General features: G+C 44.7%; 1 protein-coding gene across 1 annotated transcript in view; it reads right to left on the bottom strand.

The window, feature by feature from the left end:
* Positions 1 to 343: 343 nt before the first annotated feature.
* The window catches only part of LOC135216694 (DNA-directed RNA polymerase II subunit RPB3-like), a gene marked incomplete in the record, with an annotated part of 92,794 nt that continues 69,850 nt past the window's right edge, over positions 344 to 23,287 (bottom strand). The window contains 1 exon segment of the mRNA XM_064252118.1: positions 344 to 1,392. Coding sequence (XP_064108188.1) covers positions 1,211 to 1,392 — 182 coding nt within the window.

Here is a 23,287-nt window from a genome sequence, read left to right as displayed (position 1 = left end):
GGGACGGCACTGTATACCTACACTGAGCCATCGAAATGCTACCCGCAAAATTGAATTTAGGCTGTCGTCGGGTAGAAACTCTTAGCAATATAATTACTGGGTAAGTATATACAAAATCTAGTTTTATTATAAAAATATAATTTTACCACCCAAGGTTTCAGAAAGACGACATCCAGGTGTGTTGGATATTTGCTCTGATTGAGTGAATTTTTGTCAAGTGTGCTACAGCCCTTTGGTACTCTGAAAACCCAAGTCATTTAGATACTTCTACATCAGTAACTGCAATTTATGTCTTGACCATAAAACTTAAGCAACCTTAGTAAAACTATGAAATAAAAAAAAATTGTGGAAAAAATGTATTTTATTCTAATCTTTTAAACTACCCTCATGAAGTGAATTAACATAATGATTACAGTATACTAAGTAAGAACATGTTAAATCTTTGAAACAATGCAATAGTACAGAATTTACAGTTTTCTAGTATCTTAGAGTTCCTGGTTAATGTTGGATACCACTAAAATCATACTGTACTACAAACTTTAGACCATTATCATAAGAAAATTATGTAAACAGTTTCAATTACAATCACTTCTAGTTTTCCATTACATGGTACCTTTAAGAATGCATTTAAAACAGATTTCCCTAAACATAAATATAAATGAGACAATGCTACAAAAGTTATATTACATTGTTAATATGGAAATTATAAAGCTCATGACAATTTATCCTACCCATATTCACTTGGGCCATTACTAACAGGGTACACTTGAACTTAAACTAAGAATTTAATTTATAAGAAAACTACGTAAACAGTTTCAATTACAATCACTTCTAGTTTTCCATTAAATGGTACCTTTTAGAATGCATTTAAAACAGATTTCCCTAAACATAAATATAAATGAGACAATGCTACAAAAGTCACATTACATTGTTAATATGGAAATTATAAAGCTCATGACAATTTATCCTACCCATACGTATTCACTTGGGCCATTACTAACGGGGTACACTTGAACTTAAACTAGGAATATAATTTATAACCTTTCTCAAAAGCCAAATTATTATGACTTAATATGAATACTCAAGGAAACTTTAAAATGAATCAAGAAAATGTTTCAACTTTCTTCTGAAATCATGATGCTTTTATGTAAGGTGAAACTAGTATCTTATGATAATGAGGTGAATGAAAGTTACACACAGTGAAGCACATTTAGTTTATAGCCAAAGCATCTGATTGTGCTTCCATGCTAAGTTGATTTTGGAGATCTGAAAGTTTTTTCTTTAAAGCAGCAATCCCCATCATGACTATATTCTCAGGTTTCAAGGCTCCGGCAGATTCAACATTGAAATAATACTTATTTGGCCTAGCTGTTGGGTCAAAGTCAGCTTGATCTGAAAAAAAAGGAACATATTACCATGATGACCCCAAGAATCTTCTGTAGCTTTGTATATTACATTTTAAAAAGAAAACTACAATTACAAACAATAGTGACTTATAATAAACAAATGCCAAATTAAATATGCATATTCAAGAGTCCATAAATTAGCATCTTTGGTGCATCTAACACCAATTATGAAAGCTATTACAATAATGCTATAAAACTTTAGGACCTATTTCTCACAAACATCACCAACCCTTCCAGAGAAAGAGCACTGGAAAGGAATGGGAGATATTTCATATACCAGTCAACAGTATATGACAAAAGAAAACATGTATTGGTGCTATGGCACCTGTAATTAACTTTTGTCCATGCACTCATCATGACAATGTCCAGCAAAAAGTTATGCTACCTCAACATGAGTTCTCCATATCAAAGGAAGCACAGAGAGAAAATTACGTAAATACCAATAAGAATTAATACTATTGTAAGGCAAGCTGAGAAAAATTAAGCATTTCAGTGAAGCAACGTTCATAATAGGGTACTCTGCCACTTATGAAGGAATGGGATTGACTACTATACTAATGGAAGATAAACTCTGTGAGGTAAATAAATTGATAGTCTTAAATCGCCAAGATGAAACATTCAAAAGCCTAAAAATGTGCAATCTTGAGTCACATTTCCAAAGCCATGATCACAAGAAAGATATTTTTTTCGGCAGCACTACCTTGAAAACCTACAATTTGCATCCACCAATTAAGCATAGTTATTTCAATGTTTAAAGGAATGAGAAACTTTAAATGTAGGAGGATCTCATAACCAAGATCTGAAATGACGATGCTAAAGGGACTGATGTTGCATAGAATAACATTCATCTGCCCAAAACAAAGCAAAAAAAAGTTTCATCAGGAATACAGATTTCATAAGAAAGTCTGTGAAGATTACTTGGTCCTCAGTGAAGTAATACTACAAATGCAATGTAAAGTACACAATCATATAAAGGAGTCAATTTCTTGATTTGTACACCTTGGTGTGAAGGACTTGCTCTTGAATGAGTGGTAAAAACTGGAACAGAACATTGCTGAAGATGTTTGATAACTTTTTTAGAAAATCACAAAAGGGTTTGAAAAATTTAGCAAAGCAAAAAGCAGCTGTTGTTGTCAAAATTCTACTCAAAATGTAATTTAGCCCCAGTCTCTGACTTTACTTAGATACTATATTTTTTCCAAATGCACTTACAATCACAAAAGATATGAATTAACCTTTTGTTAAAAAAAAGGTAAAAAATTAGCAATACAGTGCAGTATAACAGAGCATAGAAATAGAACAACAAAACTAATCTGTCTAAAAGGAATTTCCTATGGGTCTACCAACTACCTAACTGCTCTCCTTGCCAATCATCAGAAAGGCAGTGGATAGTCTTGTAACATGAGAGCTCATATTTATGTATCAACATATGATGTCCATCTCAAATAATACTAAGAGAAGTTTAAGCCTGTATAAACTTAAGTGTAAGACCAGGACTAAAAAGAATGTTAATGTCAATATATAAAATCCATTTCTCACTTTATCACAAACCTGATGTTGTTCAAGCATGTCTTAAATTCCAATGCTGTAACTGAAAACTCTTTATTTCAAAGTATGTCCATGCATAGTAATTCACCAAAACAAATATTAAAACAAACCAAACCAACTCAAGTATTAAGCTGAACCTTCAGGCTTGAAATTATTGGAAAAATTACTTGCCCTATATAATAAAAAAAAAGTGGATAAAAGATTCATGTTCATTAGTAGGCTACAAAGCTGTAAGTTAATAGAAGTGTGGTCTCTCACAAATTATAAGCAGTAAGCATAACATCAAATTCCATGTTACTTCTTAGAGATGTTTTCATATCTTATTAAAAAAAAAAGGTTTAACAGATTTAAAAAAGGAAACTGTCCTTCACCGGAAATTAAAGTGAATATGAACAAAATATCTTCCCACTGTTCTGCACGAGACAATTTAACATGATTCATAAGAGAATGAAATAAAAATCAGCTTCAGGACAACAAAATCCTAATTTTTACAGCTAGATTTACTTATAAAATATAATCTTTCTCCCATGTGCAGTGCTGAACATGTCAAAAAATGAATGCCATCAACAGTTAATGAAAAGCAAATCCAAAATTGTTGCTGAATAACCACTGGTTCCATGCAACGTTAAAACACTATACAAACAAACAAATCCAAAATTAATAAAAAAAGGACAATATTTATAGTATTATTTGACTAGGTATTCCTTCAGGACTAGCCACCTGATTCTAGTCTTATTAAATGTTAACTCATGGTCTGGTTAAACAGTTTAATTATCATAATATATGTTTCTGAAGAATAGGGCAGGCAATGCAATACAGCAACAATGAGGAAGTAATTGATGCAATGACAAGTTGAGTCAGACAGACCATAGACTTGAACAGAGATTATATTGAAAAATATAGTTCTGTAGCCAATGAATTGGGGAACAATATGATGTATTTAATTAAACCCAGAATAAAATAAAAATCTTTGAGAAAAATATCTACTGCATTAATTATTGAATACCCATAGTTTCTAAAAGTGCATACAGCGTAGTATACTTTACATTATAGCCTAACACTAGCATACCTAGTTATTGTAGTTTCACCTACTTATGCTTACAAGGTATGTAAAAAAAAAAAAAAAAAAAAAAAAAAAAAAAAAAAAAAAAAAAAAAAAAAAAAAAAAAAAAAAAAAAAAAAAAAAAAAAAAAAAAAAAAACATAAACAACCTTGTGTTTATGCATTAGCACCCATTAAGCAACACTACAATCGACCCCTGCTATTCACTGATTTTTCTATGGACTGTACATACCCATTATTCGAAGTATTTTTCAATGAGAGATATTTACAAATTAACGATTAGCCTCGCCAGGCTAATCATTAGCTAAGTAATTATGTACGTACTTGGTAAGTTACTTTTATAAAAATGTTATTGTTATAATACAATTAAGTTTGCTCATACTTACCTGGCAGATATATATATAGCTGTATTTTCTGAAGTCCGACAGAATTTCAAAACTCGCGGCACACGCAGTGGGCTGCCAGGTGGTAGTACCCATTCCCGCCACTGGGAGGCGGATATCAGGAACCATTCCCATTTTCTATTCATATTTTATCAATGCCACTGTCTCCTGAGGGGAGGAGGGTGGGCACCTTAATTATATATATCTGCCAGGTAAGTATGAACAAACTTAATTGTATTATAACAATAACATTTTGTTCTTGAAACTTACCTGACAGATATATATATAGCTGAATCCCACCTTCGGATGGTGGGAAGAGACAGAATAGGATTTTTAGGAAACTAAATTAAGTAAATGATGTACATCTTGGTTCCTCACCTTTTAGCAAAGTAGACTCTGTGATTACTGTCACTTAAGCCTGCTTCTGCTCAATCAGAGTTGCCAGCCAGGTAGTGCTGGTGCGCTCTGGATGCTCTGTCAACGGGGACGTGACCTCAACGTGACAAGACCATCGAACCATACATACGAGGGCTATGAAGCAACTGACCACCACCTGACCAACTAGACCAAAACCCCCTGAAAGTTAATCTAATGGATGGGAGATCTTCACACAAGATCTCACCAACAACCAAAAACACAAAACATATTAAAACTAACCTAACTCCTAACTAAGGGATAGGGAAAGAGCTACCTCCAGCCCCCAAGACTGTGTCTGCAGAAATGTATGGTCCAAGAGAACTACAGTCCTCGTAAATCGTTCTCACATCTCTTAAGTAATGTGAGGCGAATACAGAATTGCTCCTCCAAAAGGTGCCATCAAGGATGTCCTTGATTGACATATTCTTTTGGAAGGCAAGAGAGGTAGCGACAGCTCTGACCTCGTGAGCTTTCATTCGCAAGAGGCTCAAATCAGTCTTCTGGCAAGATGAATGAGTCTCTTTAATGACGTCCCTCAGAAAGAAAGCCACAGCATTCTTTGACAAAGGTAATTCCGGTCTTTTCACAGAGCACCAGAGATTACCTGAGAGACCTCGTACCTCCTTCGTTCTATGAACATAGAACTTGAGAGCCCTGACAGGGCACAGGACTCTCTGGTTCTTGGCCCACCAGACTCGACATACCCTTAATCTCGAAGCTCTTGGGCCAAGGGTTAGACGGGTTCTCGTTTTTAGCCAAGAAAGTCGGACTCAAAGAGCAGACAGCGTTGTCTCCTTTGAAGCCCACTTGGCTACTAAAAGCTTGGATTTCGCTAACTCTCTTCGCTGTCGCCAGAGAAGTTAGGAAAAGAGCCTTCTTTGTCAAGTTTCGAAGAGACGCTGCGTGAAGAGGTTCAATAGTCTAAGAACCACGTCTAGGTTCCATGAAGGCGGCCTCGCCTGAGGAATCTTCATGGTCTCGAACGATCTCAAGAGGTCGTGAAGATCCCTGTTGTCAGAGAGGTCCAGGCCTCTGTGCCGAAAAACTGCTGACAACATGCTCTTGTATCCCTTGATGGTTGGGACTGCCAATTTCTGTACGTTTCTTAAGAAAAGTAGAAAATCGGCTATCTGGCTCACAGAGGTCGTGGAAGAGGAAACTCCCTCCTTTCTACACCATGCCCTGAAGGAAGCCCACTTCGATTGGTAAACAGCTCTTCAAGAAGCTCTCCTTGCATTGGCGATCGCTTTCGCAGCTGTTTTCGAAAAACCTCTCACTCTGGCCAACTTTTCGATAGTCTGAACGCAGTCAGACCCAGAGCGGAGAGGTTTTGGCGATACCTTTCGAAGTGAGGCTGTTTGAGTAGATTTTTCCTCCAGGGCAACGTCCTTGGGAAGTCTACAAGGAATGACATGACCTCTGTGAACCATTCTCTCGCCGGCCACATCGAGGCGATCAGGGTCAACCTTGTCCCTTCTGAAGCCGCAAACTTCCTGATGACTTCCCCCATGATCTTGAATGGTGGGAAGGCAAAAAGGTCTAGGCCTGTCCAACTCCAGAGCAATGCATCCACAGTGATTGCTCCTGGATCCAGGACCGGGGAGCAATACAGAGGAAGCCTCTTCGTCCTCAACGTCGCGAATAGGTCGACCAGAGGACGTCCCCACAACTTCCAAAGCTCCTGACACACGTCTTGATGCAAGATCCATTCTGTCGGCAGGATTTGGTCCTGTCGACTGAGAAGGTCCGCCCTGACGTTCTGCACTCCTGCGATGAATCTCGTCAGGATCCTGATCTTTCTCACACTTGCCCACAGCAGAATCTCCTTTGCCAGGTGAAACAGAGTCCGGGAGTGTGTTCCTCCCTGATTCTTCAAATATGCGAGGGCTGTGGTGTTGTCCGAGTTGACTTGGATAACTTTGTTTGTCACCTTTTCTTCGAAGAACTGCAGCGACAGGAAGATCGCTGCCAGTTCTTTCACATTGATGTGCCAGACAACCTGTTCCCCTCTCCAGGAGCCTGACACTTCTTCCCCCTCCTAGTGTTGCTCCCCAGCCCGAAATGGAAGCGTCTGAAAACAACACTAGGTCGGGGCTCAGAAGATTTAGGGATAAGCCCTCTTGCAACTTCTGAGGATCAAGCCACCATCTTAGATGGCTTTTTACCGAATCTGAGATCTTCAAGATCGCATTCAGATCGTCTTTGGCCTTCCATTCCTCCGCTAGGAAAAACTGGAGAGGTCTGAGGTGCAGTCTTCCCAAGGAAACAAACTTTTCCAGCGAGGAAATGGTGCCCAGCAGACTCATCCATTCCCTCGCCGAGCAAGTCTCTTTCCCCAGGAAGGCTGAGACTTTCTCTAAGCCTAGCCGCTGACGTTCCTGATACGGAAACGCCCAAAAAGCCACTGAATCCATCTGAATCCCCAGATACACGATGGACTGTGTCGGGGTCAGATGTGACTTTTCGAGGTTGACTAGAAGTCCCAGGGACTTCGCTAAGGCTAATGTTAACTGAAGGTCCTTCAGACATTTCTCCTTCGACGACGCCCTGACAAGCCAATCGTCGAGGTATAGGGATACTCTTATCCCTGAAGAGTGTAACCACCTCGCTACATTCTTCATGATGACGGTAAAGACCATCGGAGCCGTGCTCAAGCCGAAACAAAGGGCTTTGAACTGCCAGACTTTGTTTCCTAAAACAAATCTTAGATATTTCCTTGAAAGAGGGTGGATTGGAACGTGAAAGTACGCGTCCTGCCGGTCTAAGGACATCCATCGCCCAGGATCTCAAGGCTCTAGAACAGACTGAGGCGTCTCCATTTTGAATTTGATCTTTTCTACAAAAAGATTGAGCCTGCTTACGTCTAGGACTGGACGCCAACCCGACGACTGCTTCGGTACCAGGAAAATCCTGTTGTAAAATCCTGGTGACCCCAGGTCCACGACCTGCTCCACCGCTCTTTTTTTCGATCATTTGATCTAATAGATCGAAAAGAATCCGCTTTTTCTCTCACTGATATGACGGAGAAAGGTCTCTGGGAGTTGTGGATAGAGGAGGAGGATCCAAAAAGGGGATCTTGTACCCCTGCTCCATGATCTTGAGGGACCAAGGGTCCGTATCTCTCTCTCTCCATGGTCCCGCAAAAAACTTCAGTCTGGCTCCGACTGGTGTCTGAAGGACATGATCTTCATTTCGATGTCTTGGGCTTGAAGGAAGCTCTTCCTCTTGAAAGCCCTCTCCCTCGAGGAGCTTCTCTCGAGGGAGGAGCTCCACGAAGATTTAGAAGCTAACGCGTCTTTCTGAACGCTTACGAACACCTTATAAGGAGACAAGTCACTCCGAGCGTCCACACGAGCGTCCTGCTGCACGTCCTCTTCCTGCTTGGCGTCCTGGAAAGCGTCCTGCTGAGCGTCCTCGCGAGTGTCTCGTCGAGCAGCCTGCCCATGACGTCGAGAGGAAAGAAAGCGTCCTGACGACAAGCTTTCCTACCAGGAGAACGAGATCGGCGATGAACCGAAGGAGACGCATTCGGAGAAAGAGACGAACGCGGAGAGGGAGAAGGAGACTGCTTCGTCCTCTTGACAGGCAGCCTGATGTCCTTCCTCCGCTTAGGCTCGACTGCTGCTGGGCGAGTCCTCCGAGCCATCAAAGAAGATAACTGGTCCTGAAGGGACAAAAGGATGTTCTTCGTAGGCGAAGAACCAACAGAAGGAGCAGGACTGAGCCTGCGAGAAGACGAGGGGCGAGGGGACGCCTCCTTCCTTCTCACAGGTACAGCTACCTGCTTCTCCAAACAGCGACTGTAGCGCATCTCAGCGTCATCACCGGATGACATCCTACCTCTCTTCTGAGGCGGAAAGGCGTCATACGCATCCGGAGAAGAGCGCAACGAAACTGGAGAGATAGGACGTGAAGCGTCCTCACTACGAAAAGTCCTTTTCAGAGGACGCGAGTCTCTCCGAGTGCTCCACCCCTTGCGCGGGGAGGGACGCCTCGGAGGACGAAAAAACAGTCCTTAAGGATACGCGCCCTACTGTGCGCGCTCCTTGGCAGCCTGGGAACTTGCAAAACAGGGCCACCTGCCCGAAGGGACGGCAGATCGGTGGGAAGCCCCCGTAACCCTCTTGCGGCTTTCGACATATCCACTCCCTGAGTCGACATATCCACTCCCTGAGTCCTGGGAGTCCGATAGCGGTCTAGGCCTAGAGGCATTATGGGGCCGATCTGACGCCCCCTCTCCACAACACTAGGGGCCGGGGCACGATATCAACACTTTCACTGACCCAGTTTCTAAGGCCAACACTTTTGATTCAAGAGTACATAACGACTCTAAAATCAGAGAAAGGGCATTACCTTCTCCAGACACAGAATCAGGGCCCGAAGGCAACATCACAGGTTTAGGAGAGACAAATTCTACAGGTGTTAATGCAGGTGAAATGTTACTTCCCTTACCTTTAGTAGAACCGCTCCTGGAGGAAGACCTCCTGATCCTATCGCGTTCCAATTTACGCCAATAGGAATCATACACCTTCCATCCATCATCGGTCAATCCTTCACATTCATTGCACCGATCATCCAACAAACATAACATCCCCCGCCCCCTACACCCCATACATACTGTGTGGGGATCTACCGATGATTAGGTAGACTCACCTTACAATCACTCTTCACACACACTCTGAAAACTCACTGCACTTGATCCAGACATCACGTTTACAGAAAAGCCAATCCAAAATCAAAAAACAGTCCACTATTGCGCGTGCCAAATCCAACAATCCAGAATCAATAACCAAAAGACAATCCAGATACTTAAAGACGAGTAAATCCAAAAATCCTAGCGGAAGTACTGCAAACAGTTGTTTTACAGCACCGGCGACAGAAAAAAATATGAATAGAAAATGGAATGGTTCCTGATATCCGCCTCCCAGCGGCGGGAATGGGTACTACCACCTGGCCGCCCACTGCGTGTGCCGCGAGTTTTGAAATTCTGTCGGACTTCAGAAAATACAGCTATATATAAGGGATTTTGACGAAGGAAAAATCTATTTCTGGGTGATTGGCTCGTGTCGCCCTATGAAAGTATCCTTAATATCATTCTTTCTAGGTAAAATTAGCCTAAAATTACCAGAGAAAAACAAAATTAAGAAAATGTCAGTAAAACTGACTCGCTCACTCTTAAAAAGAAGTGTCGGTATGATAAAGGGGCGAGTGTGGAACACTACCACGAGCCAAACACCAATTAGAACTTCCTATCAGAATCCCCCCAAGAGAGAGCTGATACCAACGGGCGATGCAGCCTCACTACTACTACTAGGAGGACGCCACGGACAGCAGCGCCCCTAGCGGACATCCTTAAATAAAACAGTAAATACATCTTGTCCTGCAAGGGGGGGAAAAACAAACTATAAAAAGGGGGGGTTCATAGGGCGACACGAGCCAATCACCCAGAAATAGATTTTTCCTTCGTCAAAATCCCTTTTCTGGGCTCAGCTCGTGTCGGCCTATGAAAGAGTACCAGAGAAACAGACAAGATGGAAAAGGGAACAATGAAAAACAATTTAAAAATGATGGATATAATATAAGTAAATCAATTACAGCATACAAATTAAGCACTTAAACTAACTTATTTTAACAGTAAATAAAAAAAATGTTAGTAATCTTAAAGTACTTAAATGGTAATTAAAGTAAATTACAAAGATGCATGTAAAATAAGGAAAAATTGGGATTTACTTAACAAAAATACAAAATTATAAATATATACACCCATGTGTCCTACCCTAGCATAAAAATAAGGGTAGGTACACTGAAATCCATCATCAATACAAATATTCCAAAATATATACAAACACATTGTGACTGAAGTTCATCATTAACATAAAATGGTGAATATATACACATATTGTGTCCTACCTAGCATAAAAATAAGGGTAGGTACACTGAAGTACATTATCAGTACAAATGTGGATGTCCCTAGCAAAAAAAATAAGGGACAATCCACTATATGATACAACGGCTAAGGCTATGATGTTTGAGTAGCCTGACGATAGGTGAGGCATGTTGGTTGATGTAGGTAGAAGGAGACCTGGATCTATACTACAATACTAAACAGTATCAGGGGAAACTATGTTTCCCGCTGCTACTGCTGAAAACTTTAAAGATTCCAAGGACTTTAAATAATGCCGTTTAAAGACTGTCGGGGATTTCCATCAGTATACTTTCTAAGATCCTCAAAGTTCATATGTTGGAAAAATAATTAATTGAGGTGGCTACTCCCCTGATATCATGTGCTTTTGGGAATGACTCAGGGTTGGCTTGTTTAATGAGTAAAGGATTTGCTGTCTAATGCCTTTAACTGATAAAGTACCACCTTTTTCTCTCATGAGAGAGCACCTGAGGATCTAGAAGAAGTACGAGATAGAAAGGCTCTAAGAGTGATACTGGGCAGAGAGAAGGATCTGTGGAAGTGGGATAAACCTTCCAAGGGGCCCACCTTGCAAGAGGATCTTCATTTTTGGCTAAAAAGCTACGATCCGGGGAGCAAGTAGAACTTCTCCTGATGGGAGGAATTCCACATGACCCGCATCCCTGGATAGAGCCGACAGTTCTGAAATTCTAGCTCCTGAGGCTAGGCTTAATAAGAATAATGTCTTCCTCAGGGAGCATTATGAATGTACAAGATGAGTTGTCAGTATCTGAAGCTAGTTTGAGGACGTCATTTAAGAAACCATGAAACTGTAGTAGGCCTCGGGAAGGTCTAAGTCTAGCACAGGCTTTAGGGATAGATGTGAAATAGATTCAGTCAAATCTATCTGAAAACCTACTTGAAAGATTTTCTTCCAAAGCCGATTTATGAGTGGTAATCGTGCTAGCTGCTAAACCTTTTTCAAATAAGGATCTGAAAAAGGATATAGCCAAATTAACTGTCATGGTTGTAGTGTTCGATTCTCTCAAGAAAGATGCTAATTTTTTAACAGCTGAGTCATATTTGTCTAATGGTTGACTCTCTCTTATCTGATTCTAGGAAGAGAATATTCTGTGGATCAATGTCAGCATCTTTATTAGCCGCAAACTTCATGAAGTCCATAAAGTTAGGGTTCTGGAGAGTTCCTGAGGAAGCGAACACAGTCCTCATTTGTACTGATTGTGATAGTTTGGGATTGGGGATCCGTTGAGGTCGCGAGACCCAATTCAAGAGAAGAGGATACCAGTTGCTCTTGGGCCAGTCCGGTGCAATCAGAGCTACTATCCCTTTGAAAGACCTTAGTTTGTCTAGGACTTTCAAGAGAAGATTCACTGGAGGAAAACATAAATTCTCCTCCACTGATTCCAATCTAACGACAGGCGTCCGTGGCATAAGCCAGAGGGTCCAGGTTGGGGGCCACATAGCAAGGGAGCTTGTGGTTTCGCTTGTGAGGCGAAGAGATCCACTTGGAGGACCTGGGACTCTCGGCTTACCCACTGGAATGACCCGACGTCCAGAGACCACTCTGATTCCAGAGGAACTGACCGGGACAGAGCGTCTGCTATCACATTTCTTACTCCTGCCAGGTGAGTGGCAGACAGCCATGCCATTTGTTTGTTTGCTAATGCAAAGATGGCTATCATGACATGGTTCACATGTTTGGATTTGGACCCTCCTCTGTTGATGCAATGAACTACCACTGCACTGTCCAAAACTAGCCTTAGATGAGACTTCTTCGGGGGAAGCAGTCTCTTCAGAGTAAGAAATACTGCCATTGCTTCCAACACGTTTATGTGGAGCTGGCGAAATTGAACTGACCAAGTCCCCTGAACCTGTTTGAACTGAGAGTATCCCCCCACCCGGACAGGGATGCATCCGTGTGAATGGTTAGCACTGGGAGGGGATATTGAAGGGTACTTTCTTGGCTAAGTTCTTTACTTTTGACCAAGGCCGTAGTTGGTTGCGAAGGATCTGTGGAATTACTGACAACTTGTCTCGATATTTGGAGTTTGCTTTTGACCGCCAAATTCGATTTATATCTTTCAGCCTTGCTTTCAGAAGGATATCTGTTACCGAAGCAAACTGAAGAGACCCTAGGATTCTCTCCTGGTTCTTCTTGACGTTTGTTTGCATTTGAGGAATTGCCTGACAGATTTTGCTATTTCTTCCGTTTGGCCACTGGAATTGATAGATTGTGGGAAGACAAATCCCATTGGATTCCTAGCCACTGAAAACGAGATTCCGGAGTAAGTCTGGATTTCGTTTTGTTTATCTGGAACCCCAGATGTTCCAGAAAGTGAACTACCTTTTTGGTAGCTTCGAGACATTCCTCGACTGTTGGTGCCCAGATCAACCAATCGTCGAGGTATGCCGCTACCATGATTCCCTGAGCTCTCAATTGTTGTACAACCACTTCGCTATCTTTGTGAATACCCTGGGGGCTACATTCAGACCGAAGGGCATCACTTTGAATGAGAATGTCTGATTTCCTAGCCTGAATCCTAGGATGGGCGGAAGTTGCCTGGCTATAGGGATATGATAGTATGCGTCTGTAAGATCGATGGAGCATGTGACGGCTCCACGCGGAAGTAAGGTCCTTACTTGCGAGAGGGTAAGCATCTTGAACTTGTCGCAGCGAATGAAAGAGTTTAGCTTTGACAAGTCTAAGATTACCCTTCTTTTTGTTGAGCCTTTCTTGGCACGCTGAATAAGCGCCCTTGAAATTTAGATGTTTGACTCTCGCAATAGCTCCTTTCTGAAGGAGTTCTTCGCGTAATCTATCAATTCCTTTGACGGTACCTGATGAAATGATTGATTGGAGGAGGATCTTTGATCCAACTCCAGCCTAATCCTTTGGACACTATGCTCTGTGCCCAATTGCTGAACCCCACCTGTGGCGGAAAGAGGAAACAGCCTCCCTCCTACCTGGGGGGAGCCTCATTGCTGATGGGCGGGTTGGCCACACGCCCTCCTCTGACTGTCTACTCCTCGTGCCCCTTCCTGCGCCACGCTGACGAAAGTAACCTCTCGCCCTACCTCTCGGTGAGAGTAGCCTTGAGCCTCATAAGCAGGGTTGAAGGCCGGCGAGATGAGACGTAGGAAGTGGATGTTGATTGATGCTGGCACCAGGAGGAAAGGTGGTTCTGCTTAGAGGTGGAAGGTGTCCCTGTTGGGTAACTGGGATGCTGCACAAATTGCTGCTGTTGCTGGAGTTTTTATATGGCTGGAACCTCTTACCAGCCTTCTTTGGTTTCTTGCCAGCAGTGGGAACGGATTCCTGTTTCCTCTTTGAGGAAATACCCCACCTAGCTCTAAGGCTCTGGTTGAGTCTAGCAGCTTCGTGGTGGACCTCGTTCACTGCGGACTCTGGGAAGAGATCCGTTCCACACATGCTTGCAGCCAAGAGTCTATTAGGCTCATGCCTGATTGTGCACTCTGTAGGACATGCTTCCGGCAGTTCCTCCTAGCCTGGAAGAAGTCAAAAAGCGTCCGTTAGAACCGTCTGAAACTGAGATTTCGCCAGAATCTTGAACAGCGGTTCTGTAGCGTAGGAAAGGGCAGCCATTTCTGTGATGATGAGGGAATTGAGGGACCTGGCAAACCTAGTTCGCGCATCGAACTCTGCCTGGATTAGGGAATCCGGCAGCCTAGGTAATTTCTCACCGAAACTGGTCCATGGCGCAGTCCGGCTTGAGTTTACCCAGCGTGAATGTAGCTGGCAAGTTTTCCCCACAATTCTCGAAGGCGGGGAAGAGCGGAGAAGTAGACTCCGCCTCCCTCAACTGTGGAATGGGTCATCCTTGAGGACTGCCTGAAGGGACTTCTCCACTAATTTCGTGGCGAACGGAAGAGAAACCTCCTCTTCCGTCGCGAAAATAGTGAAGGGACTCTTGTAGGCCTGGAGTTTAGTGTTAGTACACTCCCAGTCCTCAAGGCAGTGAACCCATTCCCGCTGGGCGTGATCTCTACTATAAAGAACTGACTCCTTAGAGATTTTGTCTTCTCTCGTCAGAGCCGTTGGCGTCAGCCTAGCATAACCGATGAAAGGCTGCGTCAGACCCGGAGGGTAGAACTCGAAGTCCTCAATCCTTCGAGTTCCACACTCCGAGATAGAAACTCATTCCGTCCTTGAATGGAGCGTAGGCAGCTACTCTCCATGGGTTCTCCATAGAGAAAGCTGGCAAGGAGTCATAAGGTGGAAGTTGAAGAATCCCCGTGCTAGATGCTGGGGAGACTGGGGGAGGAGCCTGAGCTAGCCCAGCTACTCGGTCCTCATTCTCTCTCATTCTATTAGAGAGATCCTGGATTGACTGTCCAGATTGAGACAGACTGGTTTATGATAAATTGCGCAAACATTTCTGCTCGAACCGCGTTCCCAGTGGGCGGAGATCTGGGATCCTACTAGCACGCCCACCTGTTCCATCACCCCTGCTGAGAAAGTAGAGGGATCGAAGGTGCTGGTGCTTGCTACCCCTGCCGGCATAGCCGGAGTGGAAGCAGAGGAGGCGGGAGAAGGCAGTGACTCGGTGGGAGCGCGAGCTTCTCCTTCGAAGCCTTGCTTCTGGAGCTCTTCGATTGGGAAGAGCCCGGCTTTGCCTTCACCGCATCGGCATAGGAAGTCGACGACTTCCTAGAACCGAAGAAGACGAAGACGACTTCCTAGAAGTCGACTTAGATAAGGTCTTCGGTTCTCTCTTCCCTTCTCCTTAGGAGGTACAGAGAGAGCGGGAGGCGAATAGGGATCTCGGTCACGAAAGCCTTGGAAAGAAGCGGAAGAAGAGGGGACAGGAGAAGATCCAGGACGCCGCCCAAGGAAAGACCTTGGGCGCCCGACATACCTACCTCAACCAACAAATCCTCCCCACCTACCGCCATGGGCTCAAGGTTAAGGTCCAGGGCAGCGACGTCCGGGACCGACTCCTGGGAGGCTACGACCCCAAACGATTGCTGGAGTTCTTGCTGGATGGAGGCTATCAGTGGGGCAGCGGACAAGGGGTGTCGACGTAACCCGTCGACTTGCCCGCGAGGAAGATCTGGACGGCCAGCTTTTGTCCAAAAATGTAGGGCTGGCCCTTGGCGGCGTTCTTCCCAAAGCCGCCCACCCACGCTTTCAGGGTGGCGAGGGCGACTTCCCTCACACCGGTAGCCTGAAAGAAAGGTGAGATTAGCTGCCAATTGTGGAACGGGGTTAACAAACTTACGACTAGAAGTTGTTAGTAAAACCATAAGTAAGCCTATAGTGGACTTACCCCATCTCCCAGCTGACCGATCAGGTCGTAGCATATGGCGCAGGCTTCAGGGTGCCAGACAATCGTCTCGTTGAACGACGTGGCACAAGGGGCGTGAGACCTGCACTCATCATGTCCACAGGGGTCGTAAAGCGTCGCATTACAGGCTGGGACCTGGCAGTTGGTAGCCTGTAAGTGAAAAAGTACATGAGTACCAAGTAAACACTTACAGCCTAACATATGCTCCGCTGGTGCCGGAGCGATAAAGTTAGATAAAACCAGAGCCCCGCCAAAATACGTGTGGTAACTAGGTTGGTATATAGGCTATGGCTCCGCCGATGGCGGAAGCACAAGAATCAACCAACTAGGAGTGGTGGTAATGGAAACCACGACAGAAAATGGCGGGGATGGTTGATAAAATAATAATAATAATAACACAAATCATTGTAAAATATTGTATAATTAGGGTATATATCCTTAAAATAACGAAAATAAAACAACTTCTCTCCGCCCGTCTACTAGAAGAGTGCGTAGGTAAGGGGTAAGCTCCTTCCCGGTAGCGGGGGAGAGATATAAGGATATAGTAGGCAAGCAACCGACCACTCGTAGTACCCACCCTGCCCGCTAGCGGAGCCAGTAACCTATAACCAAAGGTGCCCCGGCTGCGACGGAAGGCTCCTTTCGTATCGTAAGGGAGGTGGCTGAGCAACTGGGGAGGGGGGGAGGAAGGTCTCGGCGAAACACGGCGGGAGCGAGAAAAAGGGGGGAGGGATGGCCTACTCCTCCCCGCCTCACCAACTACCCGCATGGAGACCCGGTACCTCATAGTGGTCGCCCTATACCCCCCGCTGGGAGGACCCCTGGTCACCTCCGAAAGTGTGAGAGAAGGCGATGAGGTTGTCATAACAACCAAGGGGTCCCCCAGCTCCTCCCTATATCAGAGAGGGAGGGAAGGGGCAGGGTGTTTAAGGTGCTATGGAACACGTGACGCAAGTGGCCTAGGCCGCGAGCAACACAACCGTGGAAGGGCCACGTGAACCAAGCTGTACCAATACATGGAACAAGCACCTAGGCTAGCCTAACACCCTAAATAAATAAATAAATATACATCGAAAGGTGGAAGAGACACTTTTAGTAAAAGAGTAACAAGAAGCACAGGAGGACTGGCAGACTGTTCCAAGAAAACAGGAGCCTACTCGGAGCCAGCGATAGCCGATGTAGAGCAAGAGCCGGGATGCTGGGCCGGAAAATAATAATAGCCCTAAATACCAAGCTAAGAGAATGGTAGGAGGGCTGAACTAGCTAAAACTCGATGTAAAACAATGAATGTGATAAAGTAAGCCCATAAGTATAAGAAGTCCCAGTATGGAGGACCGGGAATTCTTACGAGGCGGCATGGCCGCCACGAGACAACCGGGGAACCGTATATGACCTATTAAGAGGAAAATACTGGTACCCGGAAGATAAAACTAAGGTAAAATGTTACTTATGAGTTACTTAACTTAGCCGTGGCAATTGCAGAGCGTTCCATTGCAGAAAGTACGGATAAAATCCAAAAAAAGTAAGAGCACAAGAAAATGGCGACTTGTCGCAAGTGCTAAAAATTAAGGATGTCCGCTAGGGGCGCTGCTGTCCGTGGCGTCCTCTAGTAGTAGTAGTAGAGGCTGCATCGCCCGTTGGTATCAGCTCTCTCTTGGGGGGATTCTGATAGGAAGTTCTAATTGGTGTTTGGCTCGTGGTAGTGTTCCACACTCGCCCCTTTATCATACCGACACTTCTTTTTAAGAGTGAGCGAGTCAGTTTTACTGACATTTTCTTAATTTTGTTTTTCTCTGGTAATTTTAGGCTAATTTTACCTAGAAAGAATGATATTAAGGATACTTTCATAGGCCGACACGAGCTGAGCCCAGAAATATCTGTCAGGTAAGTTTCATGAACAAAATTATATTTTTATAATAAAATTTTATAAATATACTTACTAACTAATTACTTAGCTAACAATTAGCCTCACAAGGCTAATCATTAGACAAGTACTAGTGACTTTTTAAGTTAATTTTATAAAATGCATTTTTTGTGATAAAACTATTAAAAAACTTAGGTATAAGCTTTTTCTATTTTTGTGTGTTTTAACTATGAAAGTACTATGCAGTTCTAGGTGTTTTTAGAGGGGTTTTAAGTAGTATTCATGGATTTTAGCTATTTGTGGGGGTGTGGTACCCAGCCCCTGCGAACACGGGGGTCTACTATACACACTTATTGTGTGCTCTCTCTCTCTCTCTCTCTCTCTCTCTCTCTCTCTCTCTCTCTCTCTCAGGGACAGTATTTTTTTAATATTTTTGTATTTAATGCAGCACAGTAGTGTACCTGAAACAGCAGTGTAGTTTTATATAATACATATGTTTGTTCATACGCGAACAAACCTTCGGTCTTAACAATAGTATCATTTCTAGTGCCTAGCTGGATCTGGTTAAAAAGCAGATGAAAAGCAAGAAATCTTGTGATATCTGGCAACGCATGCATAGATCGGGTGAAGATTGGTCATGGACCACGCACCTACGCCAGTCTTTTCCTTGACTGCCTGGGCAAGAGTTGTGTTTTCCTCTCTTGGCCTTTTCCCAGTTCATTGCCCGTTTCATTTCTTTAGTGTGTGTGTGTGTTTTTTTGCCTGGTATTATGGCTTCTTCTGCTCCTTCTCGGCATCAGCGTATGTGCCTCGGAGTTCCTGGTTTTCCGTGTTCTCGTTTTTTGGCTTCGGCAGCGACCGACCCTCACATCAAATGCAATAGGTGTCGTTCAAATTTTTGTACTATTACGAATCCTTGCACGGAATGCTGGGCATGGTCTAAGGAGCAGTGGAGGTTGTTTTATGGCAAGAGGGAACATCGGAGGGTTTAGACTCTTCCTACTTGGGAAGGTTTTGCTCCTATTGCCGATGTTTTGTCTCCCGCAGTAGTCAACCCCCATAGTAGCGTTGTCCCTGCATCTACTTCCTTTTCTTCCATTGATTCGTCGATGGAATTATCAGGAAGTCGCCAGGGTAATATTTGTAATGTAGCCCCTCTTCCTCAGGAGTTCATTTGGTTCCCGAGAAGAGTGAGGCTTTTTCATCGATCTCTTCTCTTCCAGTGTCGGAGGCGTCCAAAATGGCGGCGATTTGGAAGATGCTTGGAGGGGTTTCCTAGCGCATTTTGTGGAGGCTTGCACCCCCCTTCCTGGTCTGGCCAGGCCATCCCCCTTCCTCCCGGCCTCGTCTTCGTTGGTAGCAGTAGTCGGCCATCTTGTATTGCTCCGCCAGTGTCTACTGCCACTTCGAGTCGGAGTGACGCTGCGGGTCAGCCCCGTTGATGATGTCACGAGGTCCATCTTTGTGTATTCCTCCGCCAGTGGCGTCTCTTTCCCCCTCGCACCAAGGGGAAGCCGTGATGTCACCGCTGCTTGTGACATCACTCACATCAATGATGTCTCTCCCAGTCGTCTCCTCTGATCGGCCTTGCTCAGCCATGACGTCATCACTGCCGCCCAGTTCGCAACATCTCCCTTCCTTGTCTTCGGAGCCTTCTCTGGCACATCAGTCTGAGGTCATATGCCAGGCAGTGCTTCAGAGGTTGGACTCTGTATTGGATGTGAAGTCAGCTGCCTTATCGGTTTGGAGGACTGGTAGGAAACGTGATGCTTCGTCCCCGCCTCCCAAGAGGGTGCGCATAAGAAACTAGTGCTATCTCTCTCTCCCTCTTCCCCCTCTATGCCTGGTTGGCGTATCAAGCATTGGAAAGCTAAGGACTTTGCCCTTCCTTCACCTTCGAGGGAGAAACAACGAGGACGTGTTCCTGAGAGTGCTGTGGTTTCGGGCACTGTTAGTGGTGTGCATTCTGCAGGAGTTGCTTCGTCCTCTGCCTCGAATCTTGAACGTGCAACCCCCCCCCCAAATCCTTGCACATCGCGAGCGTGTTGCAACCTCCCCTGCCTGTGCACATGATGTTAGTGCTCCTTCTTCTCCAAGGCCTATTCGTCGCTGTATAGATCTGAAGGCGTCTGTCAAGAGGTTGAAGGTAGTGAGCACGGAGGTGGTGCAGGAGTGTTTGCCTGCCTCTCTCACTGGTGCTTCCAAGAGTTCGACTCTAAGGGATTCTCCGTCAATCTCGATTGTCTGAGTTTCCCCCCCATATCGCGTACGTACGTCCACCACACCCGTGACCATTCATGGACATGTGGAGTCATCTGCTGAGGTAAGTGATGTTCCTAGTATTACAGTGGGTTCATCTTGGAGGCCGACGCTTGGACCCAGCCCAGACAGGTTAGTAGGGGTTTCGGACAGTTTGGCTGCTAACCTTTCCGTTAATTTTGGTGGAGAAGGCGCATTAGAAGAACCTACACACCCTTCTCGTTGTTGGTCTCCAGTGCCGAAGCAGGAGGGGGGAGACACGCAAGAGTTTCTGTCTTCCTTTTCGGAAGTTGTTGATCTCATTCGTGGGTTTAACAATTTGGAAAGTAGGACTCAGGCTCGGTTGTCTTACACTCCTTCTTGCTTGGAAGCCTTGGTGGGAGCTACTCAGGACCCCAAATCATCTCTTCAGCTTCCTTTGTTGGGGCACGTTCAGTCGGTCTAGCAGAAGGTTAACGCCTCTGTTTCTGACCGGGACGGGTCACTTGGCTCTAGAGGCTCTATCAAACTACTACCCCCACCTCTCACGAGACATAGGAAGTACTATGCTACAAGCTCTGCATTTTTGTTGTCACGCCACCTTAACCCAGACGTCATTCGCCTGAAGCCGGGTTTGACTTTGGAACAGGTGAGGTCGGTGGCTCCGTCCTTGTCTCCGCAAGACGCCTCAGCTGTGGAATCTACGGCGGCCTCCATGTTGCAGACGGTTTCTTGGCTGGACCTCTAGTCTGTGGTTATTGCCAAGATAGCTTCCAACAGGTCCCCGGAAGGGTTGGTGAGTTCTGCCTCGCTTGCCAGTTTATTGCAGTCTGGGGGCAAGGCGTTTTCATATTTGGCTCACCTCAGTGCCAATTTATGGGCTAATCTTCTTTTGATTAGGAGGGACGTGGCTTTGTCTAGGATGGAGATCGCTCGACACCGAGTCTTTGCTGGCATTGAGGAACGGAGATCTGTTGGAGTCCCAATTTTTTTTCCTTGGACAGAACTCGAAAATGCGATAGACCGGCACCAGGCTGACACCAAAGACCGACTGGTGCACCATGCTGTGTCTAAGTCGGAGTCTTGTCCTCGGAGACGTCTGGCTCCTCCTCCCCCGGTCCAGCAGCAGTCAAGGAGATCGTCGCCTGGTAGGCCACCGAGGCCCTCGAGTTCGGCAGGGCCTTCCCGTTTGGACACAGCCTAAGTTTCAAGATCAATGCCCTTTTCGCTCTCGTTCCTTTAAACCAAGAAGGGGCCCCAGGGGGCAGAGGTAAAGGGGGCCGTCGGTAGGTTAGGCGCCTCTCCCTCTCCTGCACCACGGGTGGGCTGCCTGTCTGGCCATTGGGCTAAGTGGCAGAGCTATGGGGCGGAGAAGTGGGTAGTAGATGTCCTTCGGGTGGGATACCTGCTACCATTCGACTTCTCTCCTCCTCTGTCGGACAAGCCGCAGCTCAGGAAGGCATATCCTCCAGATTCTCTGAAGTTCTTAGCTCTTCAGGAGGAAGTGCAGAAAATGCTGGACAAGGATGCGATAGAGGAAGTAGTGCGCCTGTCCCCGGGGTTTTACAGTTACATCTTCTTGGTGCCCAAGGCATCGGGAGGATGGAGGCGTGATCGACTTATCCACCTTGAATCACTTCATCAGGAAGACACGGTTTAAGATGAGGGAAGGCGACTTCATGCTGTCGATAGACTTAAGGGACGCATACTTCCAAATCCCTCTTCATCCCACGTCCAGGAAGTTCCTTCGCTTCTCTCTTGCGGACAAGATCTTAGAGTTCAAAGTCTTGTGCTTCGGGCTGACGACAGCCCTTCAAGTGTTCACAAGGTTCTTCTCTCTCGTGTCAAGTTGGGCCCATGCTCAGGGGATCCGTTTGCTGAGGTACCTCGACGATTGTTTAGTCTTGGCAGTTTCCAGGGAGGAGCTGCTGCAGGACAGGGATCGTCTACTTCGGTTCTGTCTGGACCTGGGCATATTAGTCAACCAGGAAAAGTCAAACCTCGTACCAACTCAAAGGATTCTCTACCTAGGCTTGGTCATCAATACGCTAGTGGCAAAAGTTTTCCTGTCGGATCAGAGATTGGAGAAGTTGCGGGCGGTAGCGTGCAACTTCCTGTCAAAGTCACATCGGTCAGCTCATCAGTGGCAGGTTCTTCTGGGAGTGTTATCTTCCCTGGAGAAGCTGGTCCCTCATGGGCGTCTTCATCTTCGGTCTCTGCAATGGAGACTGGGAGAATTCTGTTCTCCGGCGGGGGACTCTCCCCGATGAGGTAGCAGGAAGGGAACTGGCATTTCTCATCTATGAAATCAGCAACAGTCCTAACCAAAAAGATACAAAAGCATTCATAGATATATTAGAAGGATATAATCCTTCAAACTGGAACAAATCTAATGAAAACATCTTGAAAATAATTGAAGAAGTTCCAAATAAAATCCAAGTGGTCAAGAGACTCATAAAGAAAATATACATAAACAACATATTCCGACAAAGAAAATGAATAAGGTGAATCTTGTGAATATACTAATTGTGCATTAGGAAAAAGAATGCCAAAAGCATGCAAACTGTGTAAGGTTTGGTATAGCATAGTCAATCCACAAAACCTAATCAGAAAATGTGCTGCATGCAACATTCCGACCCATCCACAGTGTGCTGAGGTAATACAAGATTTGAGAAAAGATACAAGAATTTTTTGTTCAAACATGTCTATCATGGATAGACAATGTTATTAAATCAAGATTGAATGTACAAATAGTTGAGGAAGAAGAAGAAGAGGAAGAGAAGAAGAAGAAGAAAAAGAAGAAGAGGAAAACGAAGAGAAGTAACAAAATGAAATGACAGAAAAAATAAGGAAAACAAAGAACAAGATAAAAGTATGGATGTAGAGATACTCATTGATACTATTTATGAGGCATCAAAGCAGCATACCTACGACGAAATAAATTACGATATGACAACAGAAAAGCAAATCCCGAAGGAGGCTCTACCCAGATCTATACAATGACGGGAAAGAAAAGGAAAGATAGACAAGAAAGACAAAATCTGCAACCTTTTGAAAAGAGGGAATTGCAGATTTGGAGAAAGATGTTACTACAAACATCCTAAGATATGTCAAAACTATGAAATATATGGTAAATGTGC

This window comes from Macrobrachium nipponense, chromosome 6, assembly GCF_015104395.2.
Source record: "Macrobrachium nipponense isolate FS-2020 chromosome 6, ASM1510439v2, whole genome shotgun sequence".
Taxonomy (NCBI): Eukaryota; Metazoa; Arthropoda; class Malacostraca; order Decapoda; family Palaemonidae; genus Macrobrachium; species Macrobrachium nipponense.
The sequence above is the reverse complement of the archived record's forward strand: the minus strand, read 5'-3'. Positions and strand labels throughout refer to the sequence as shown.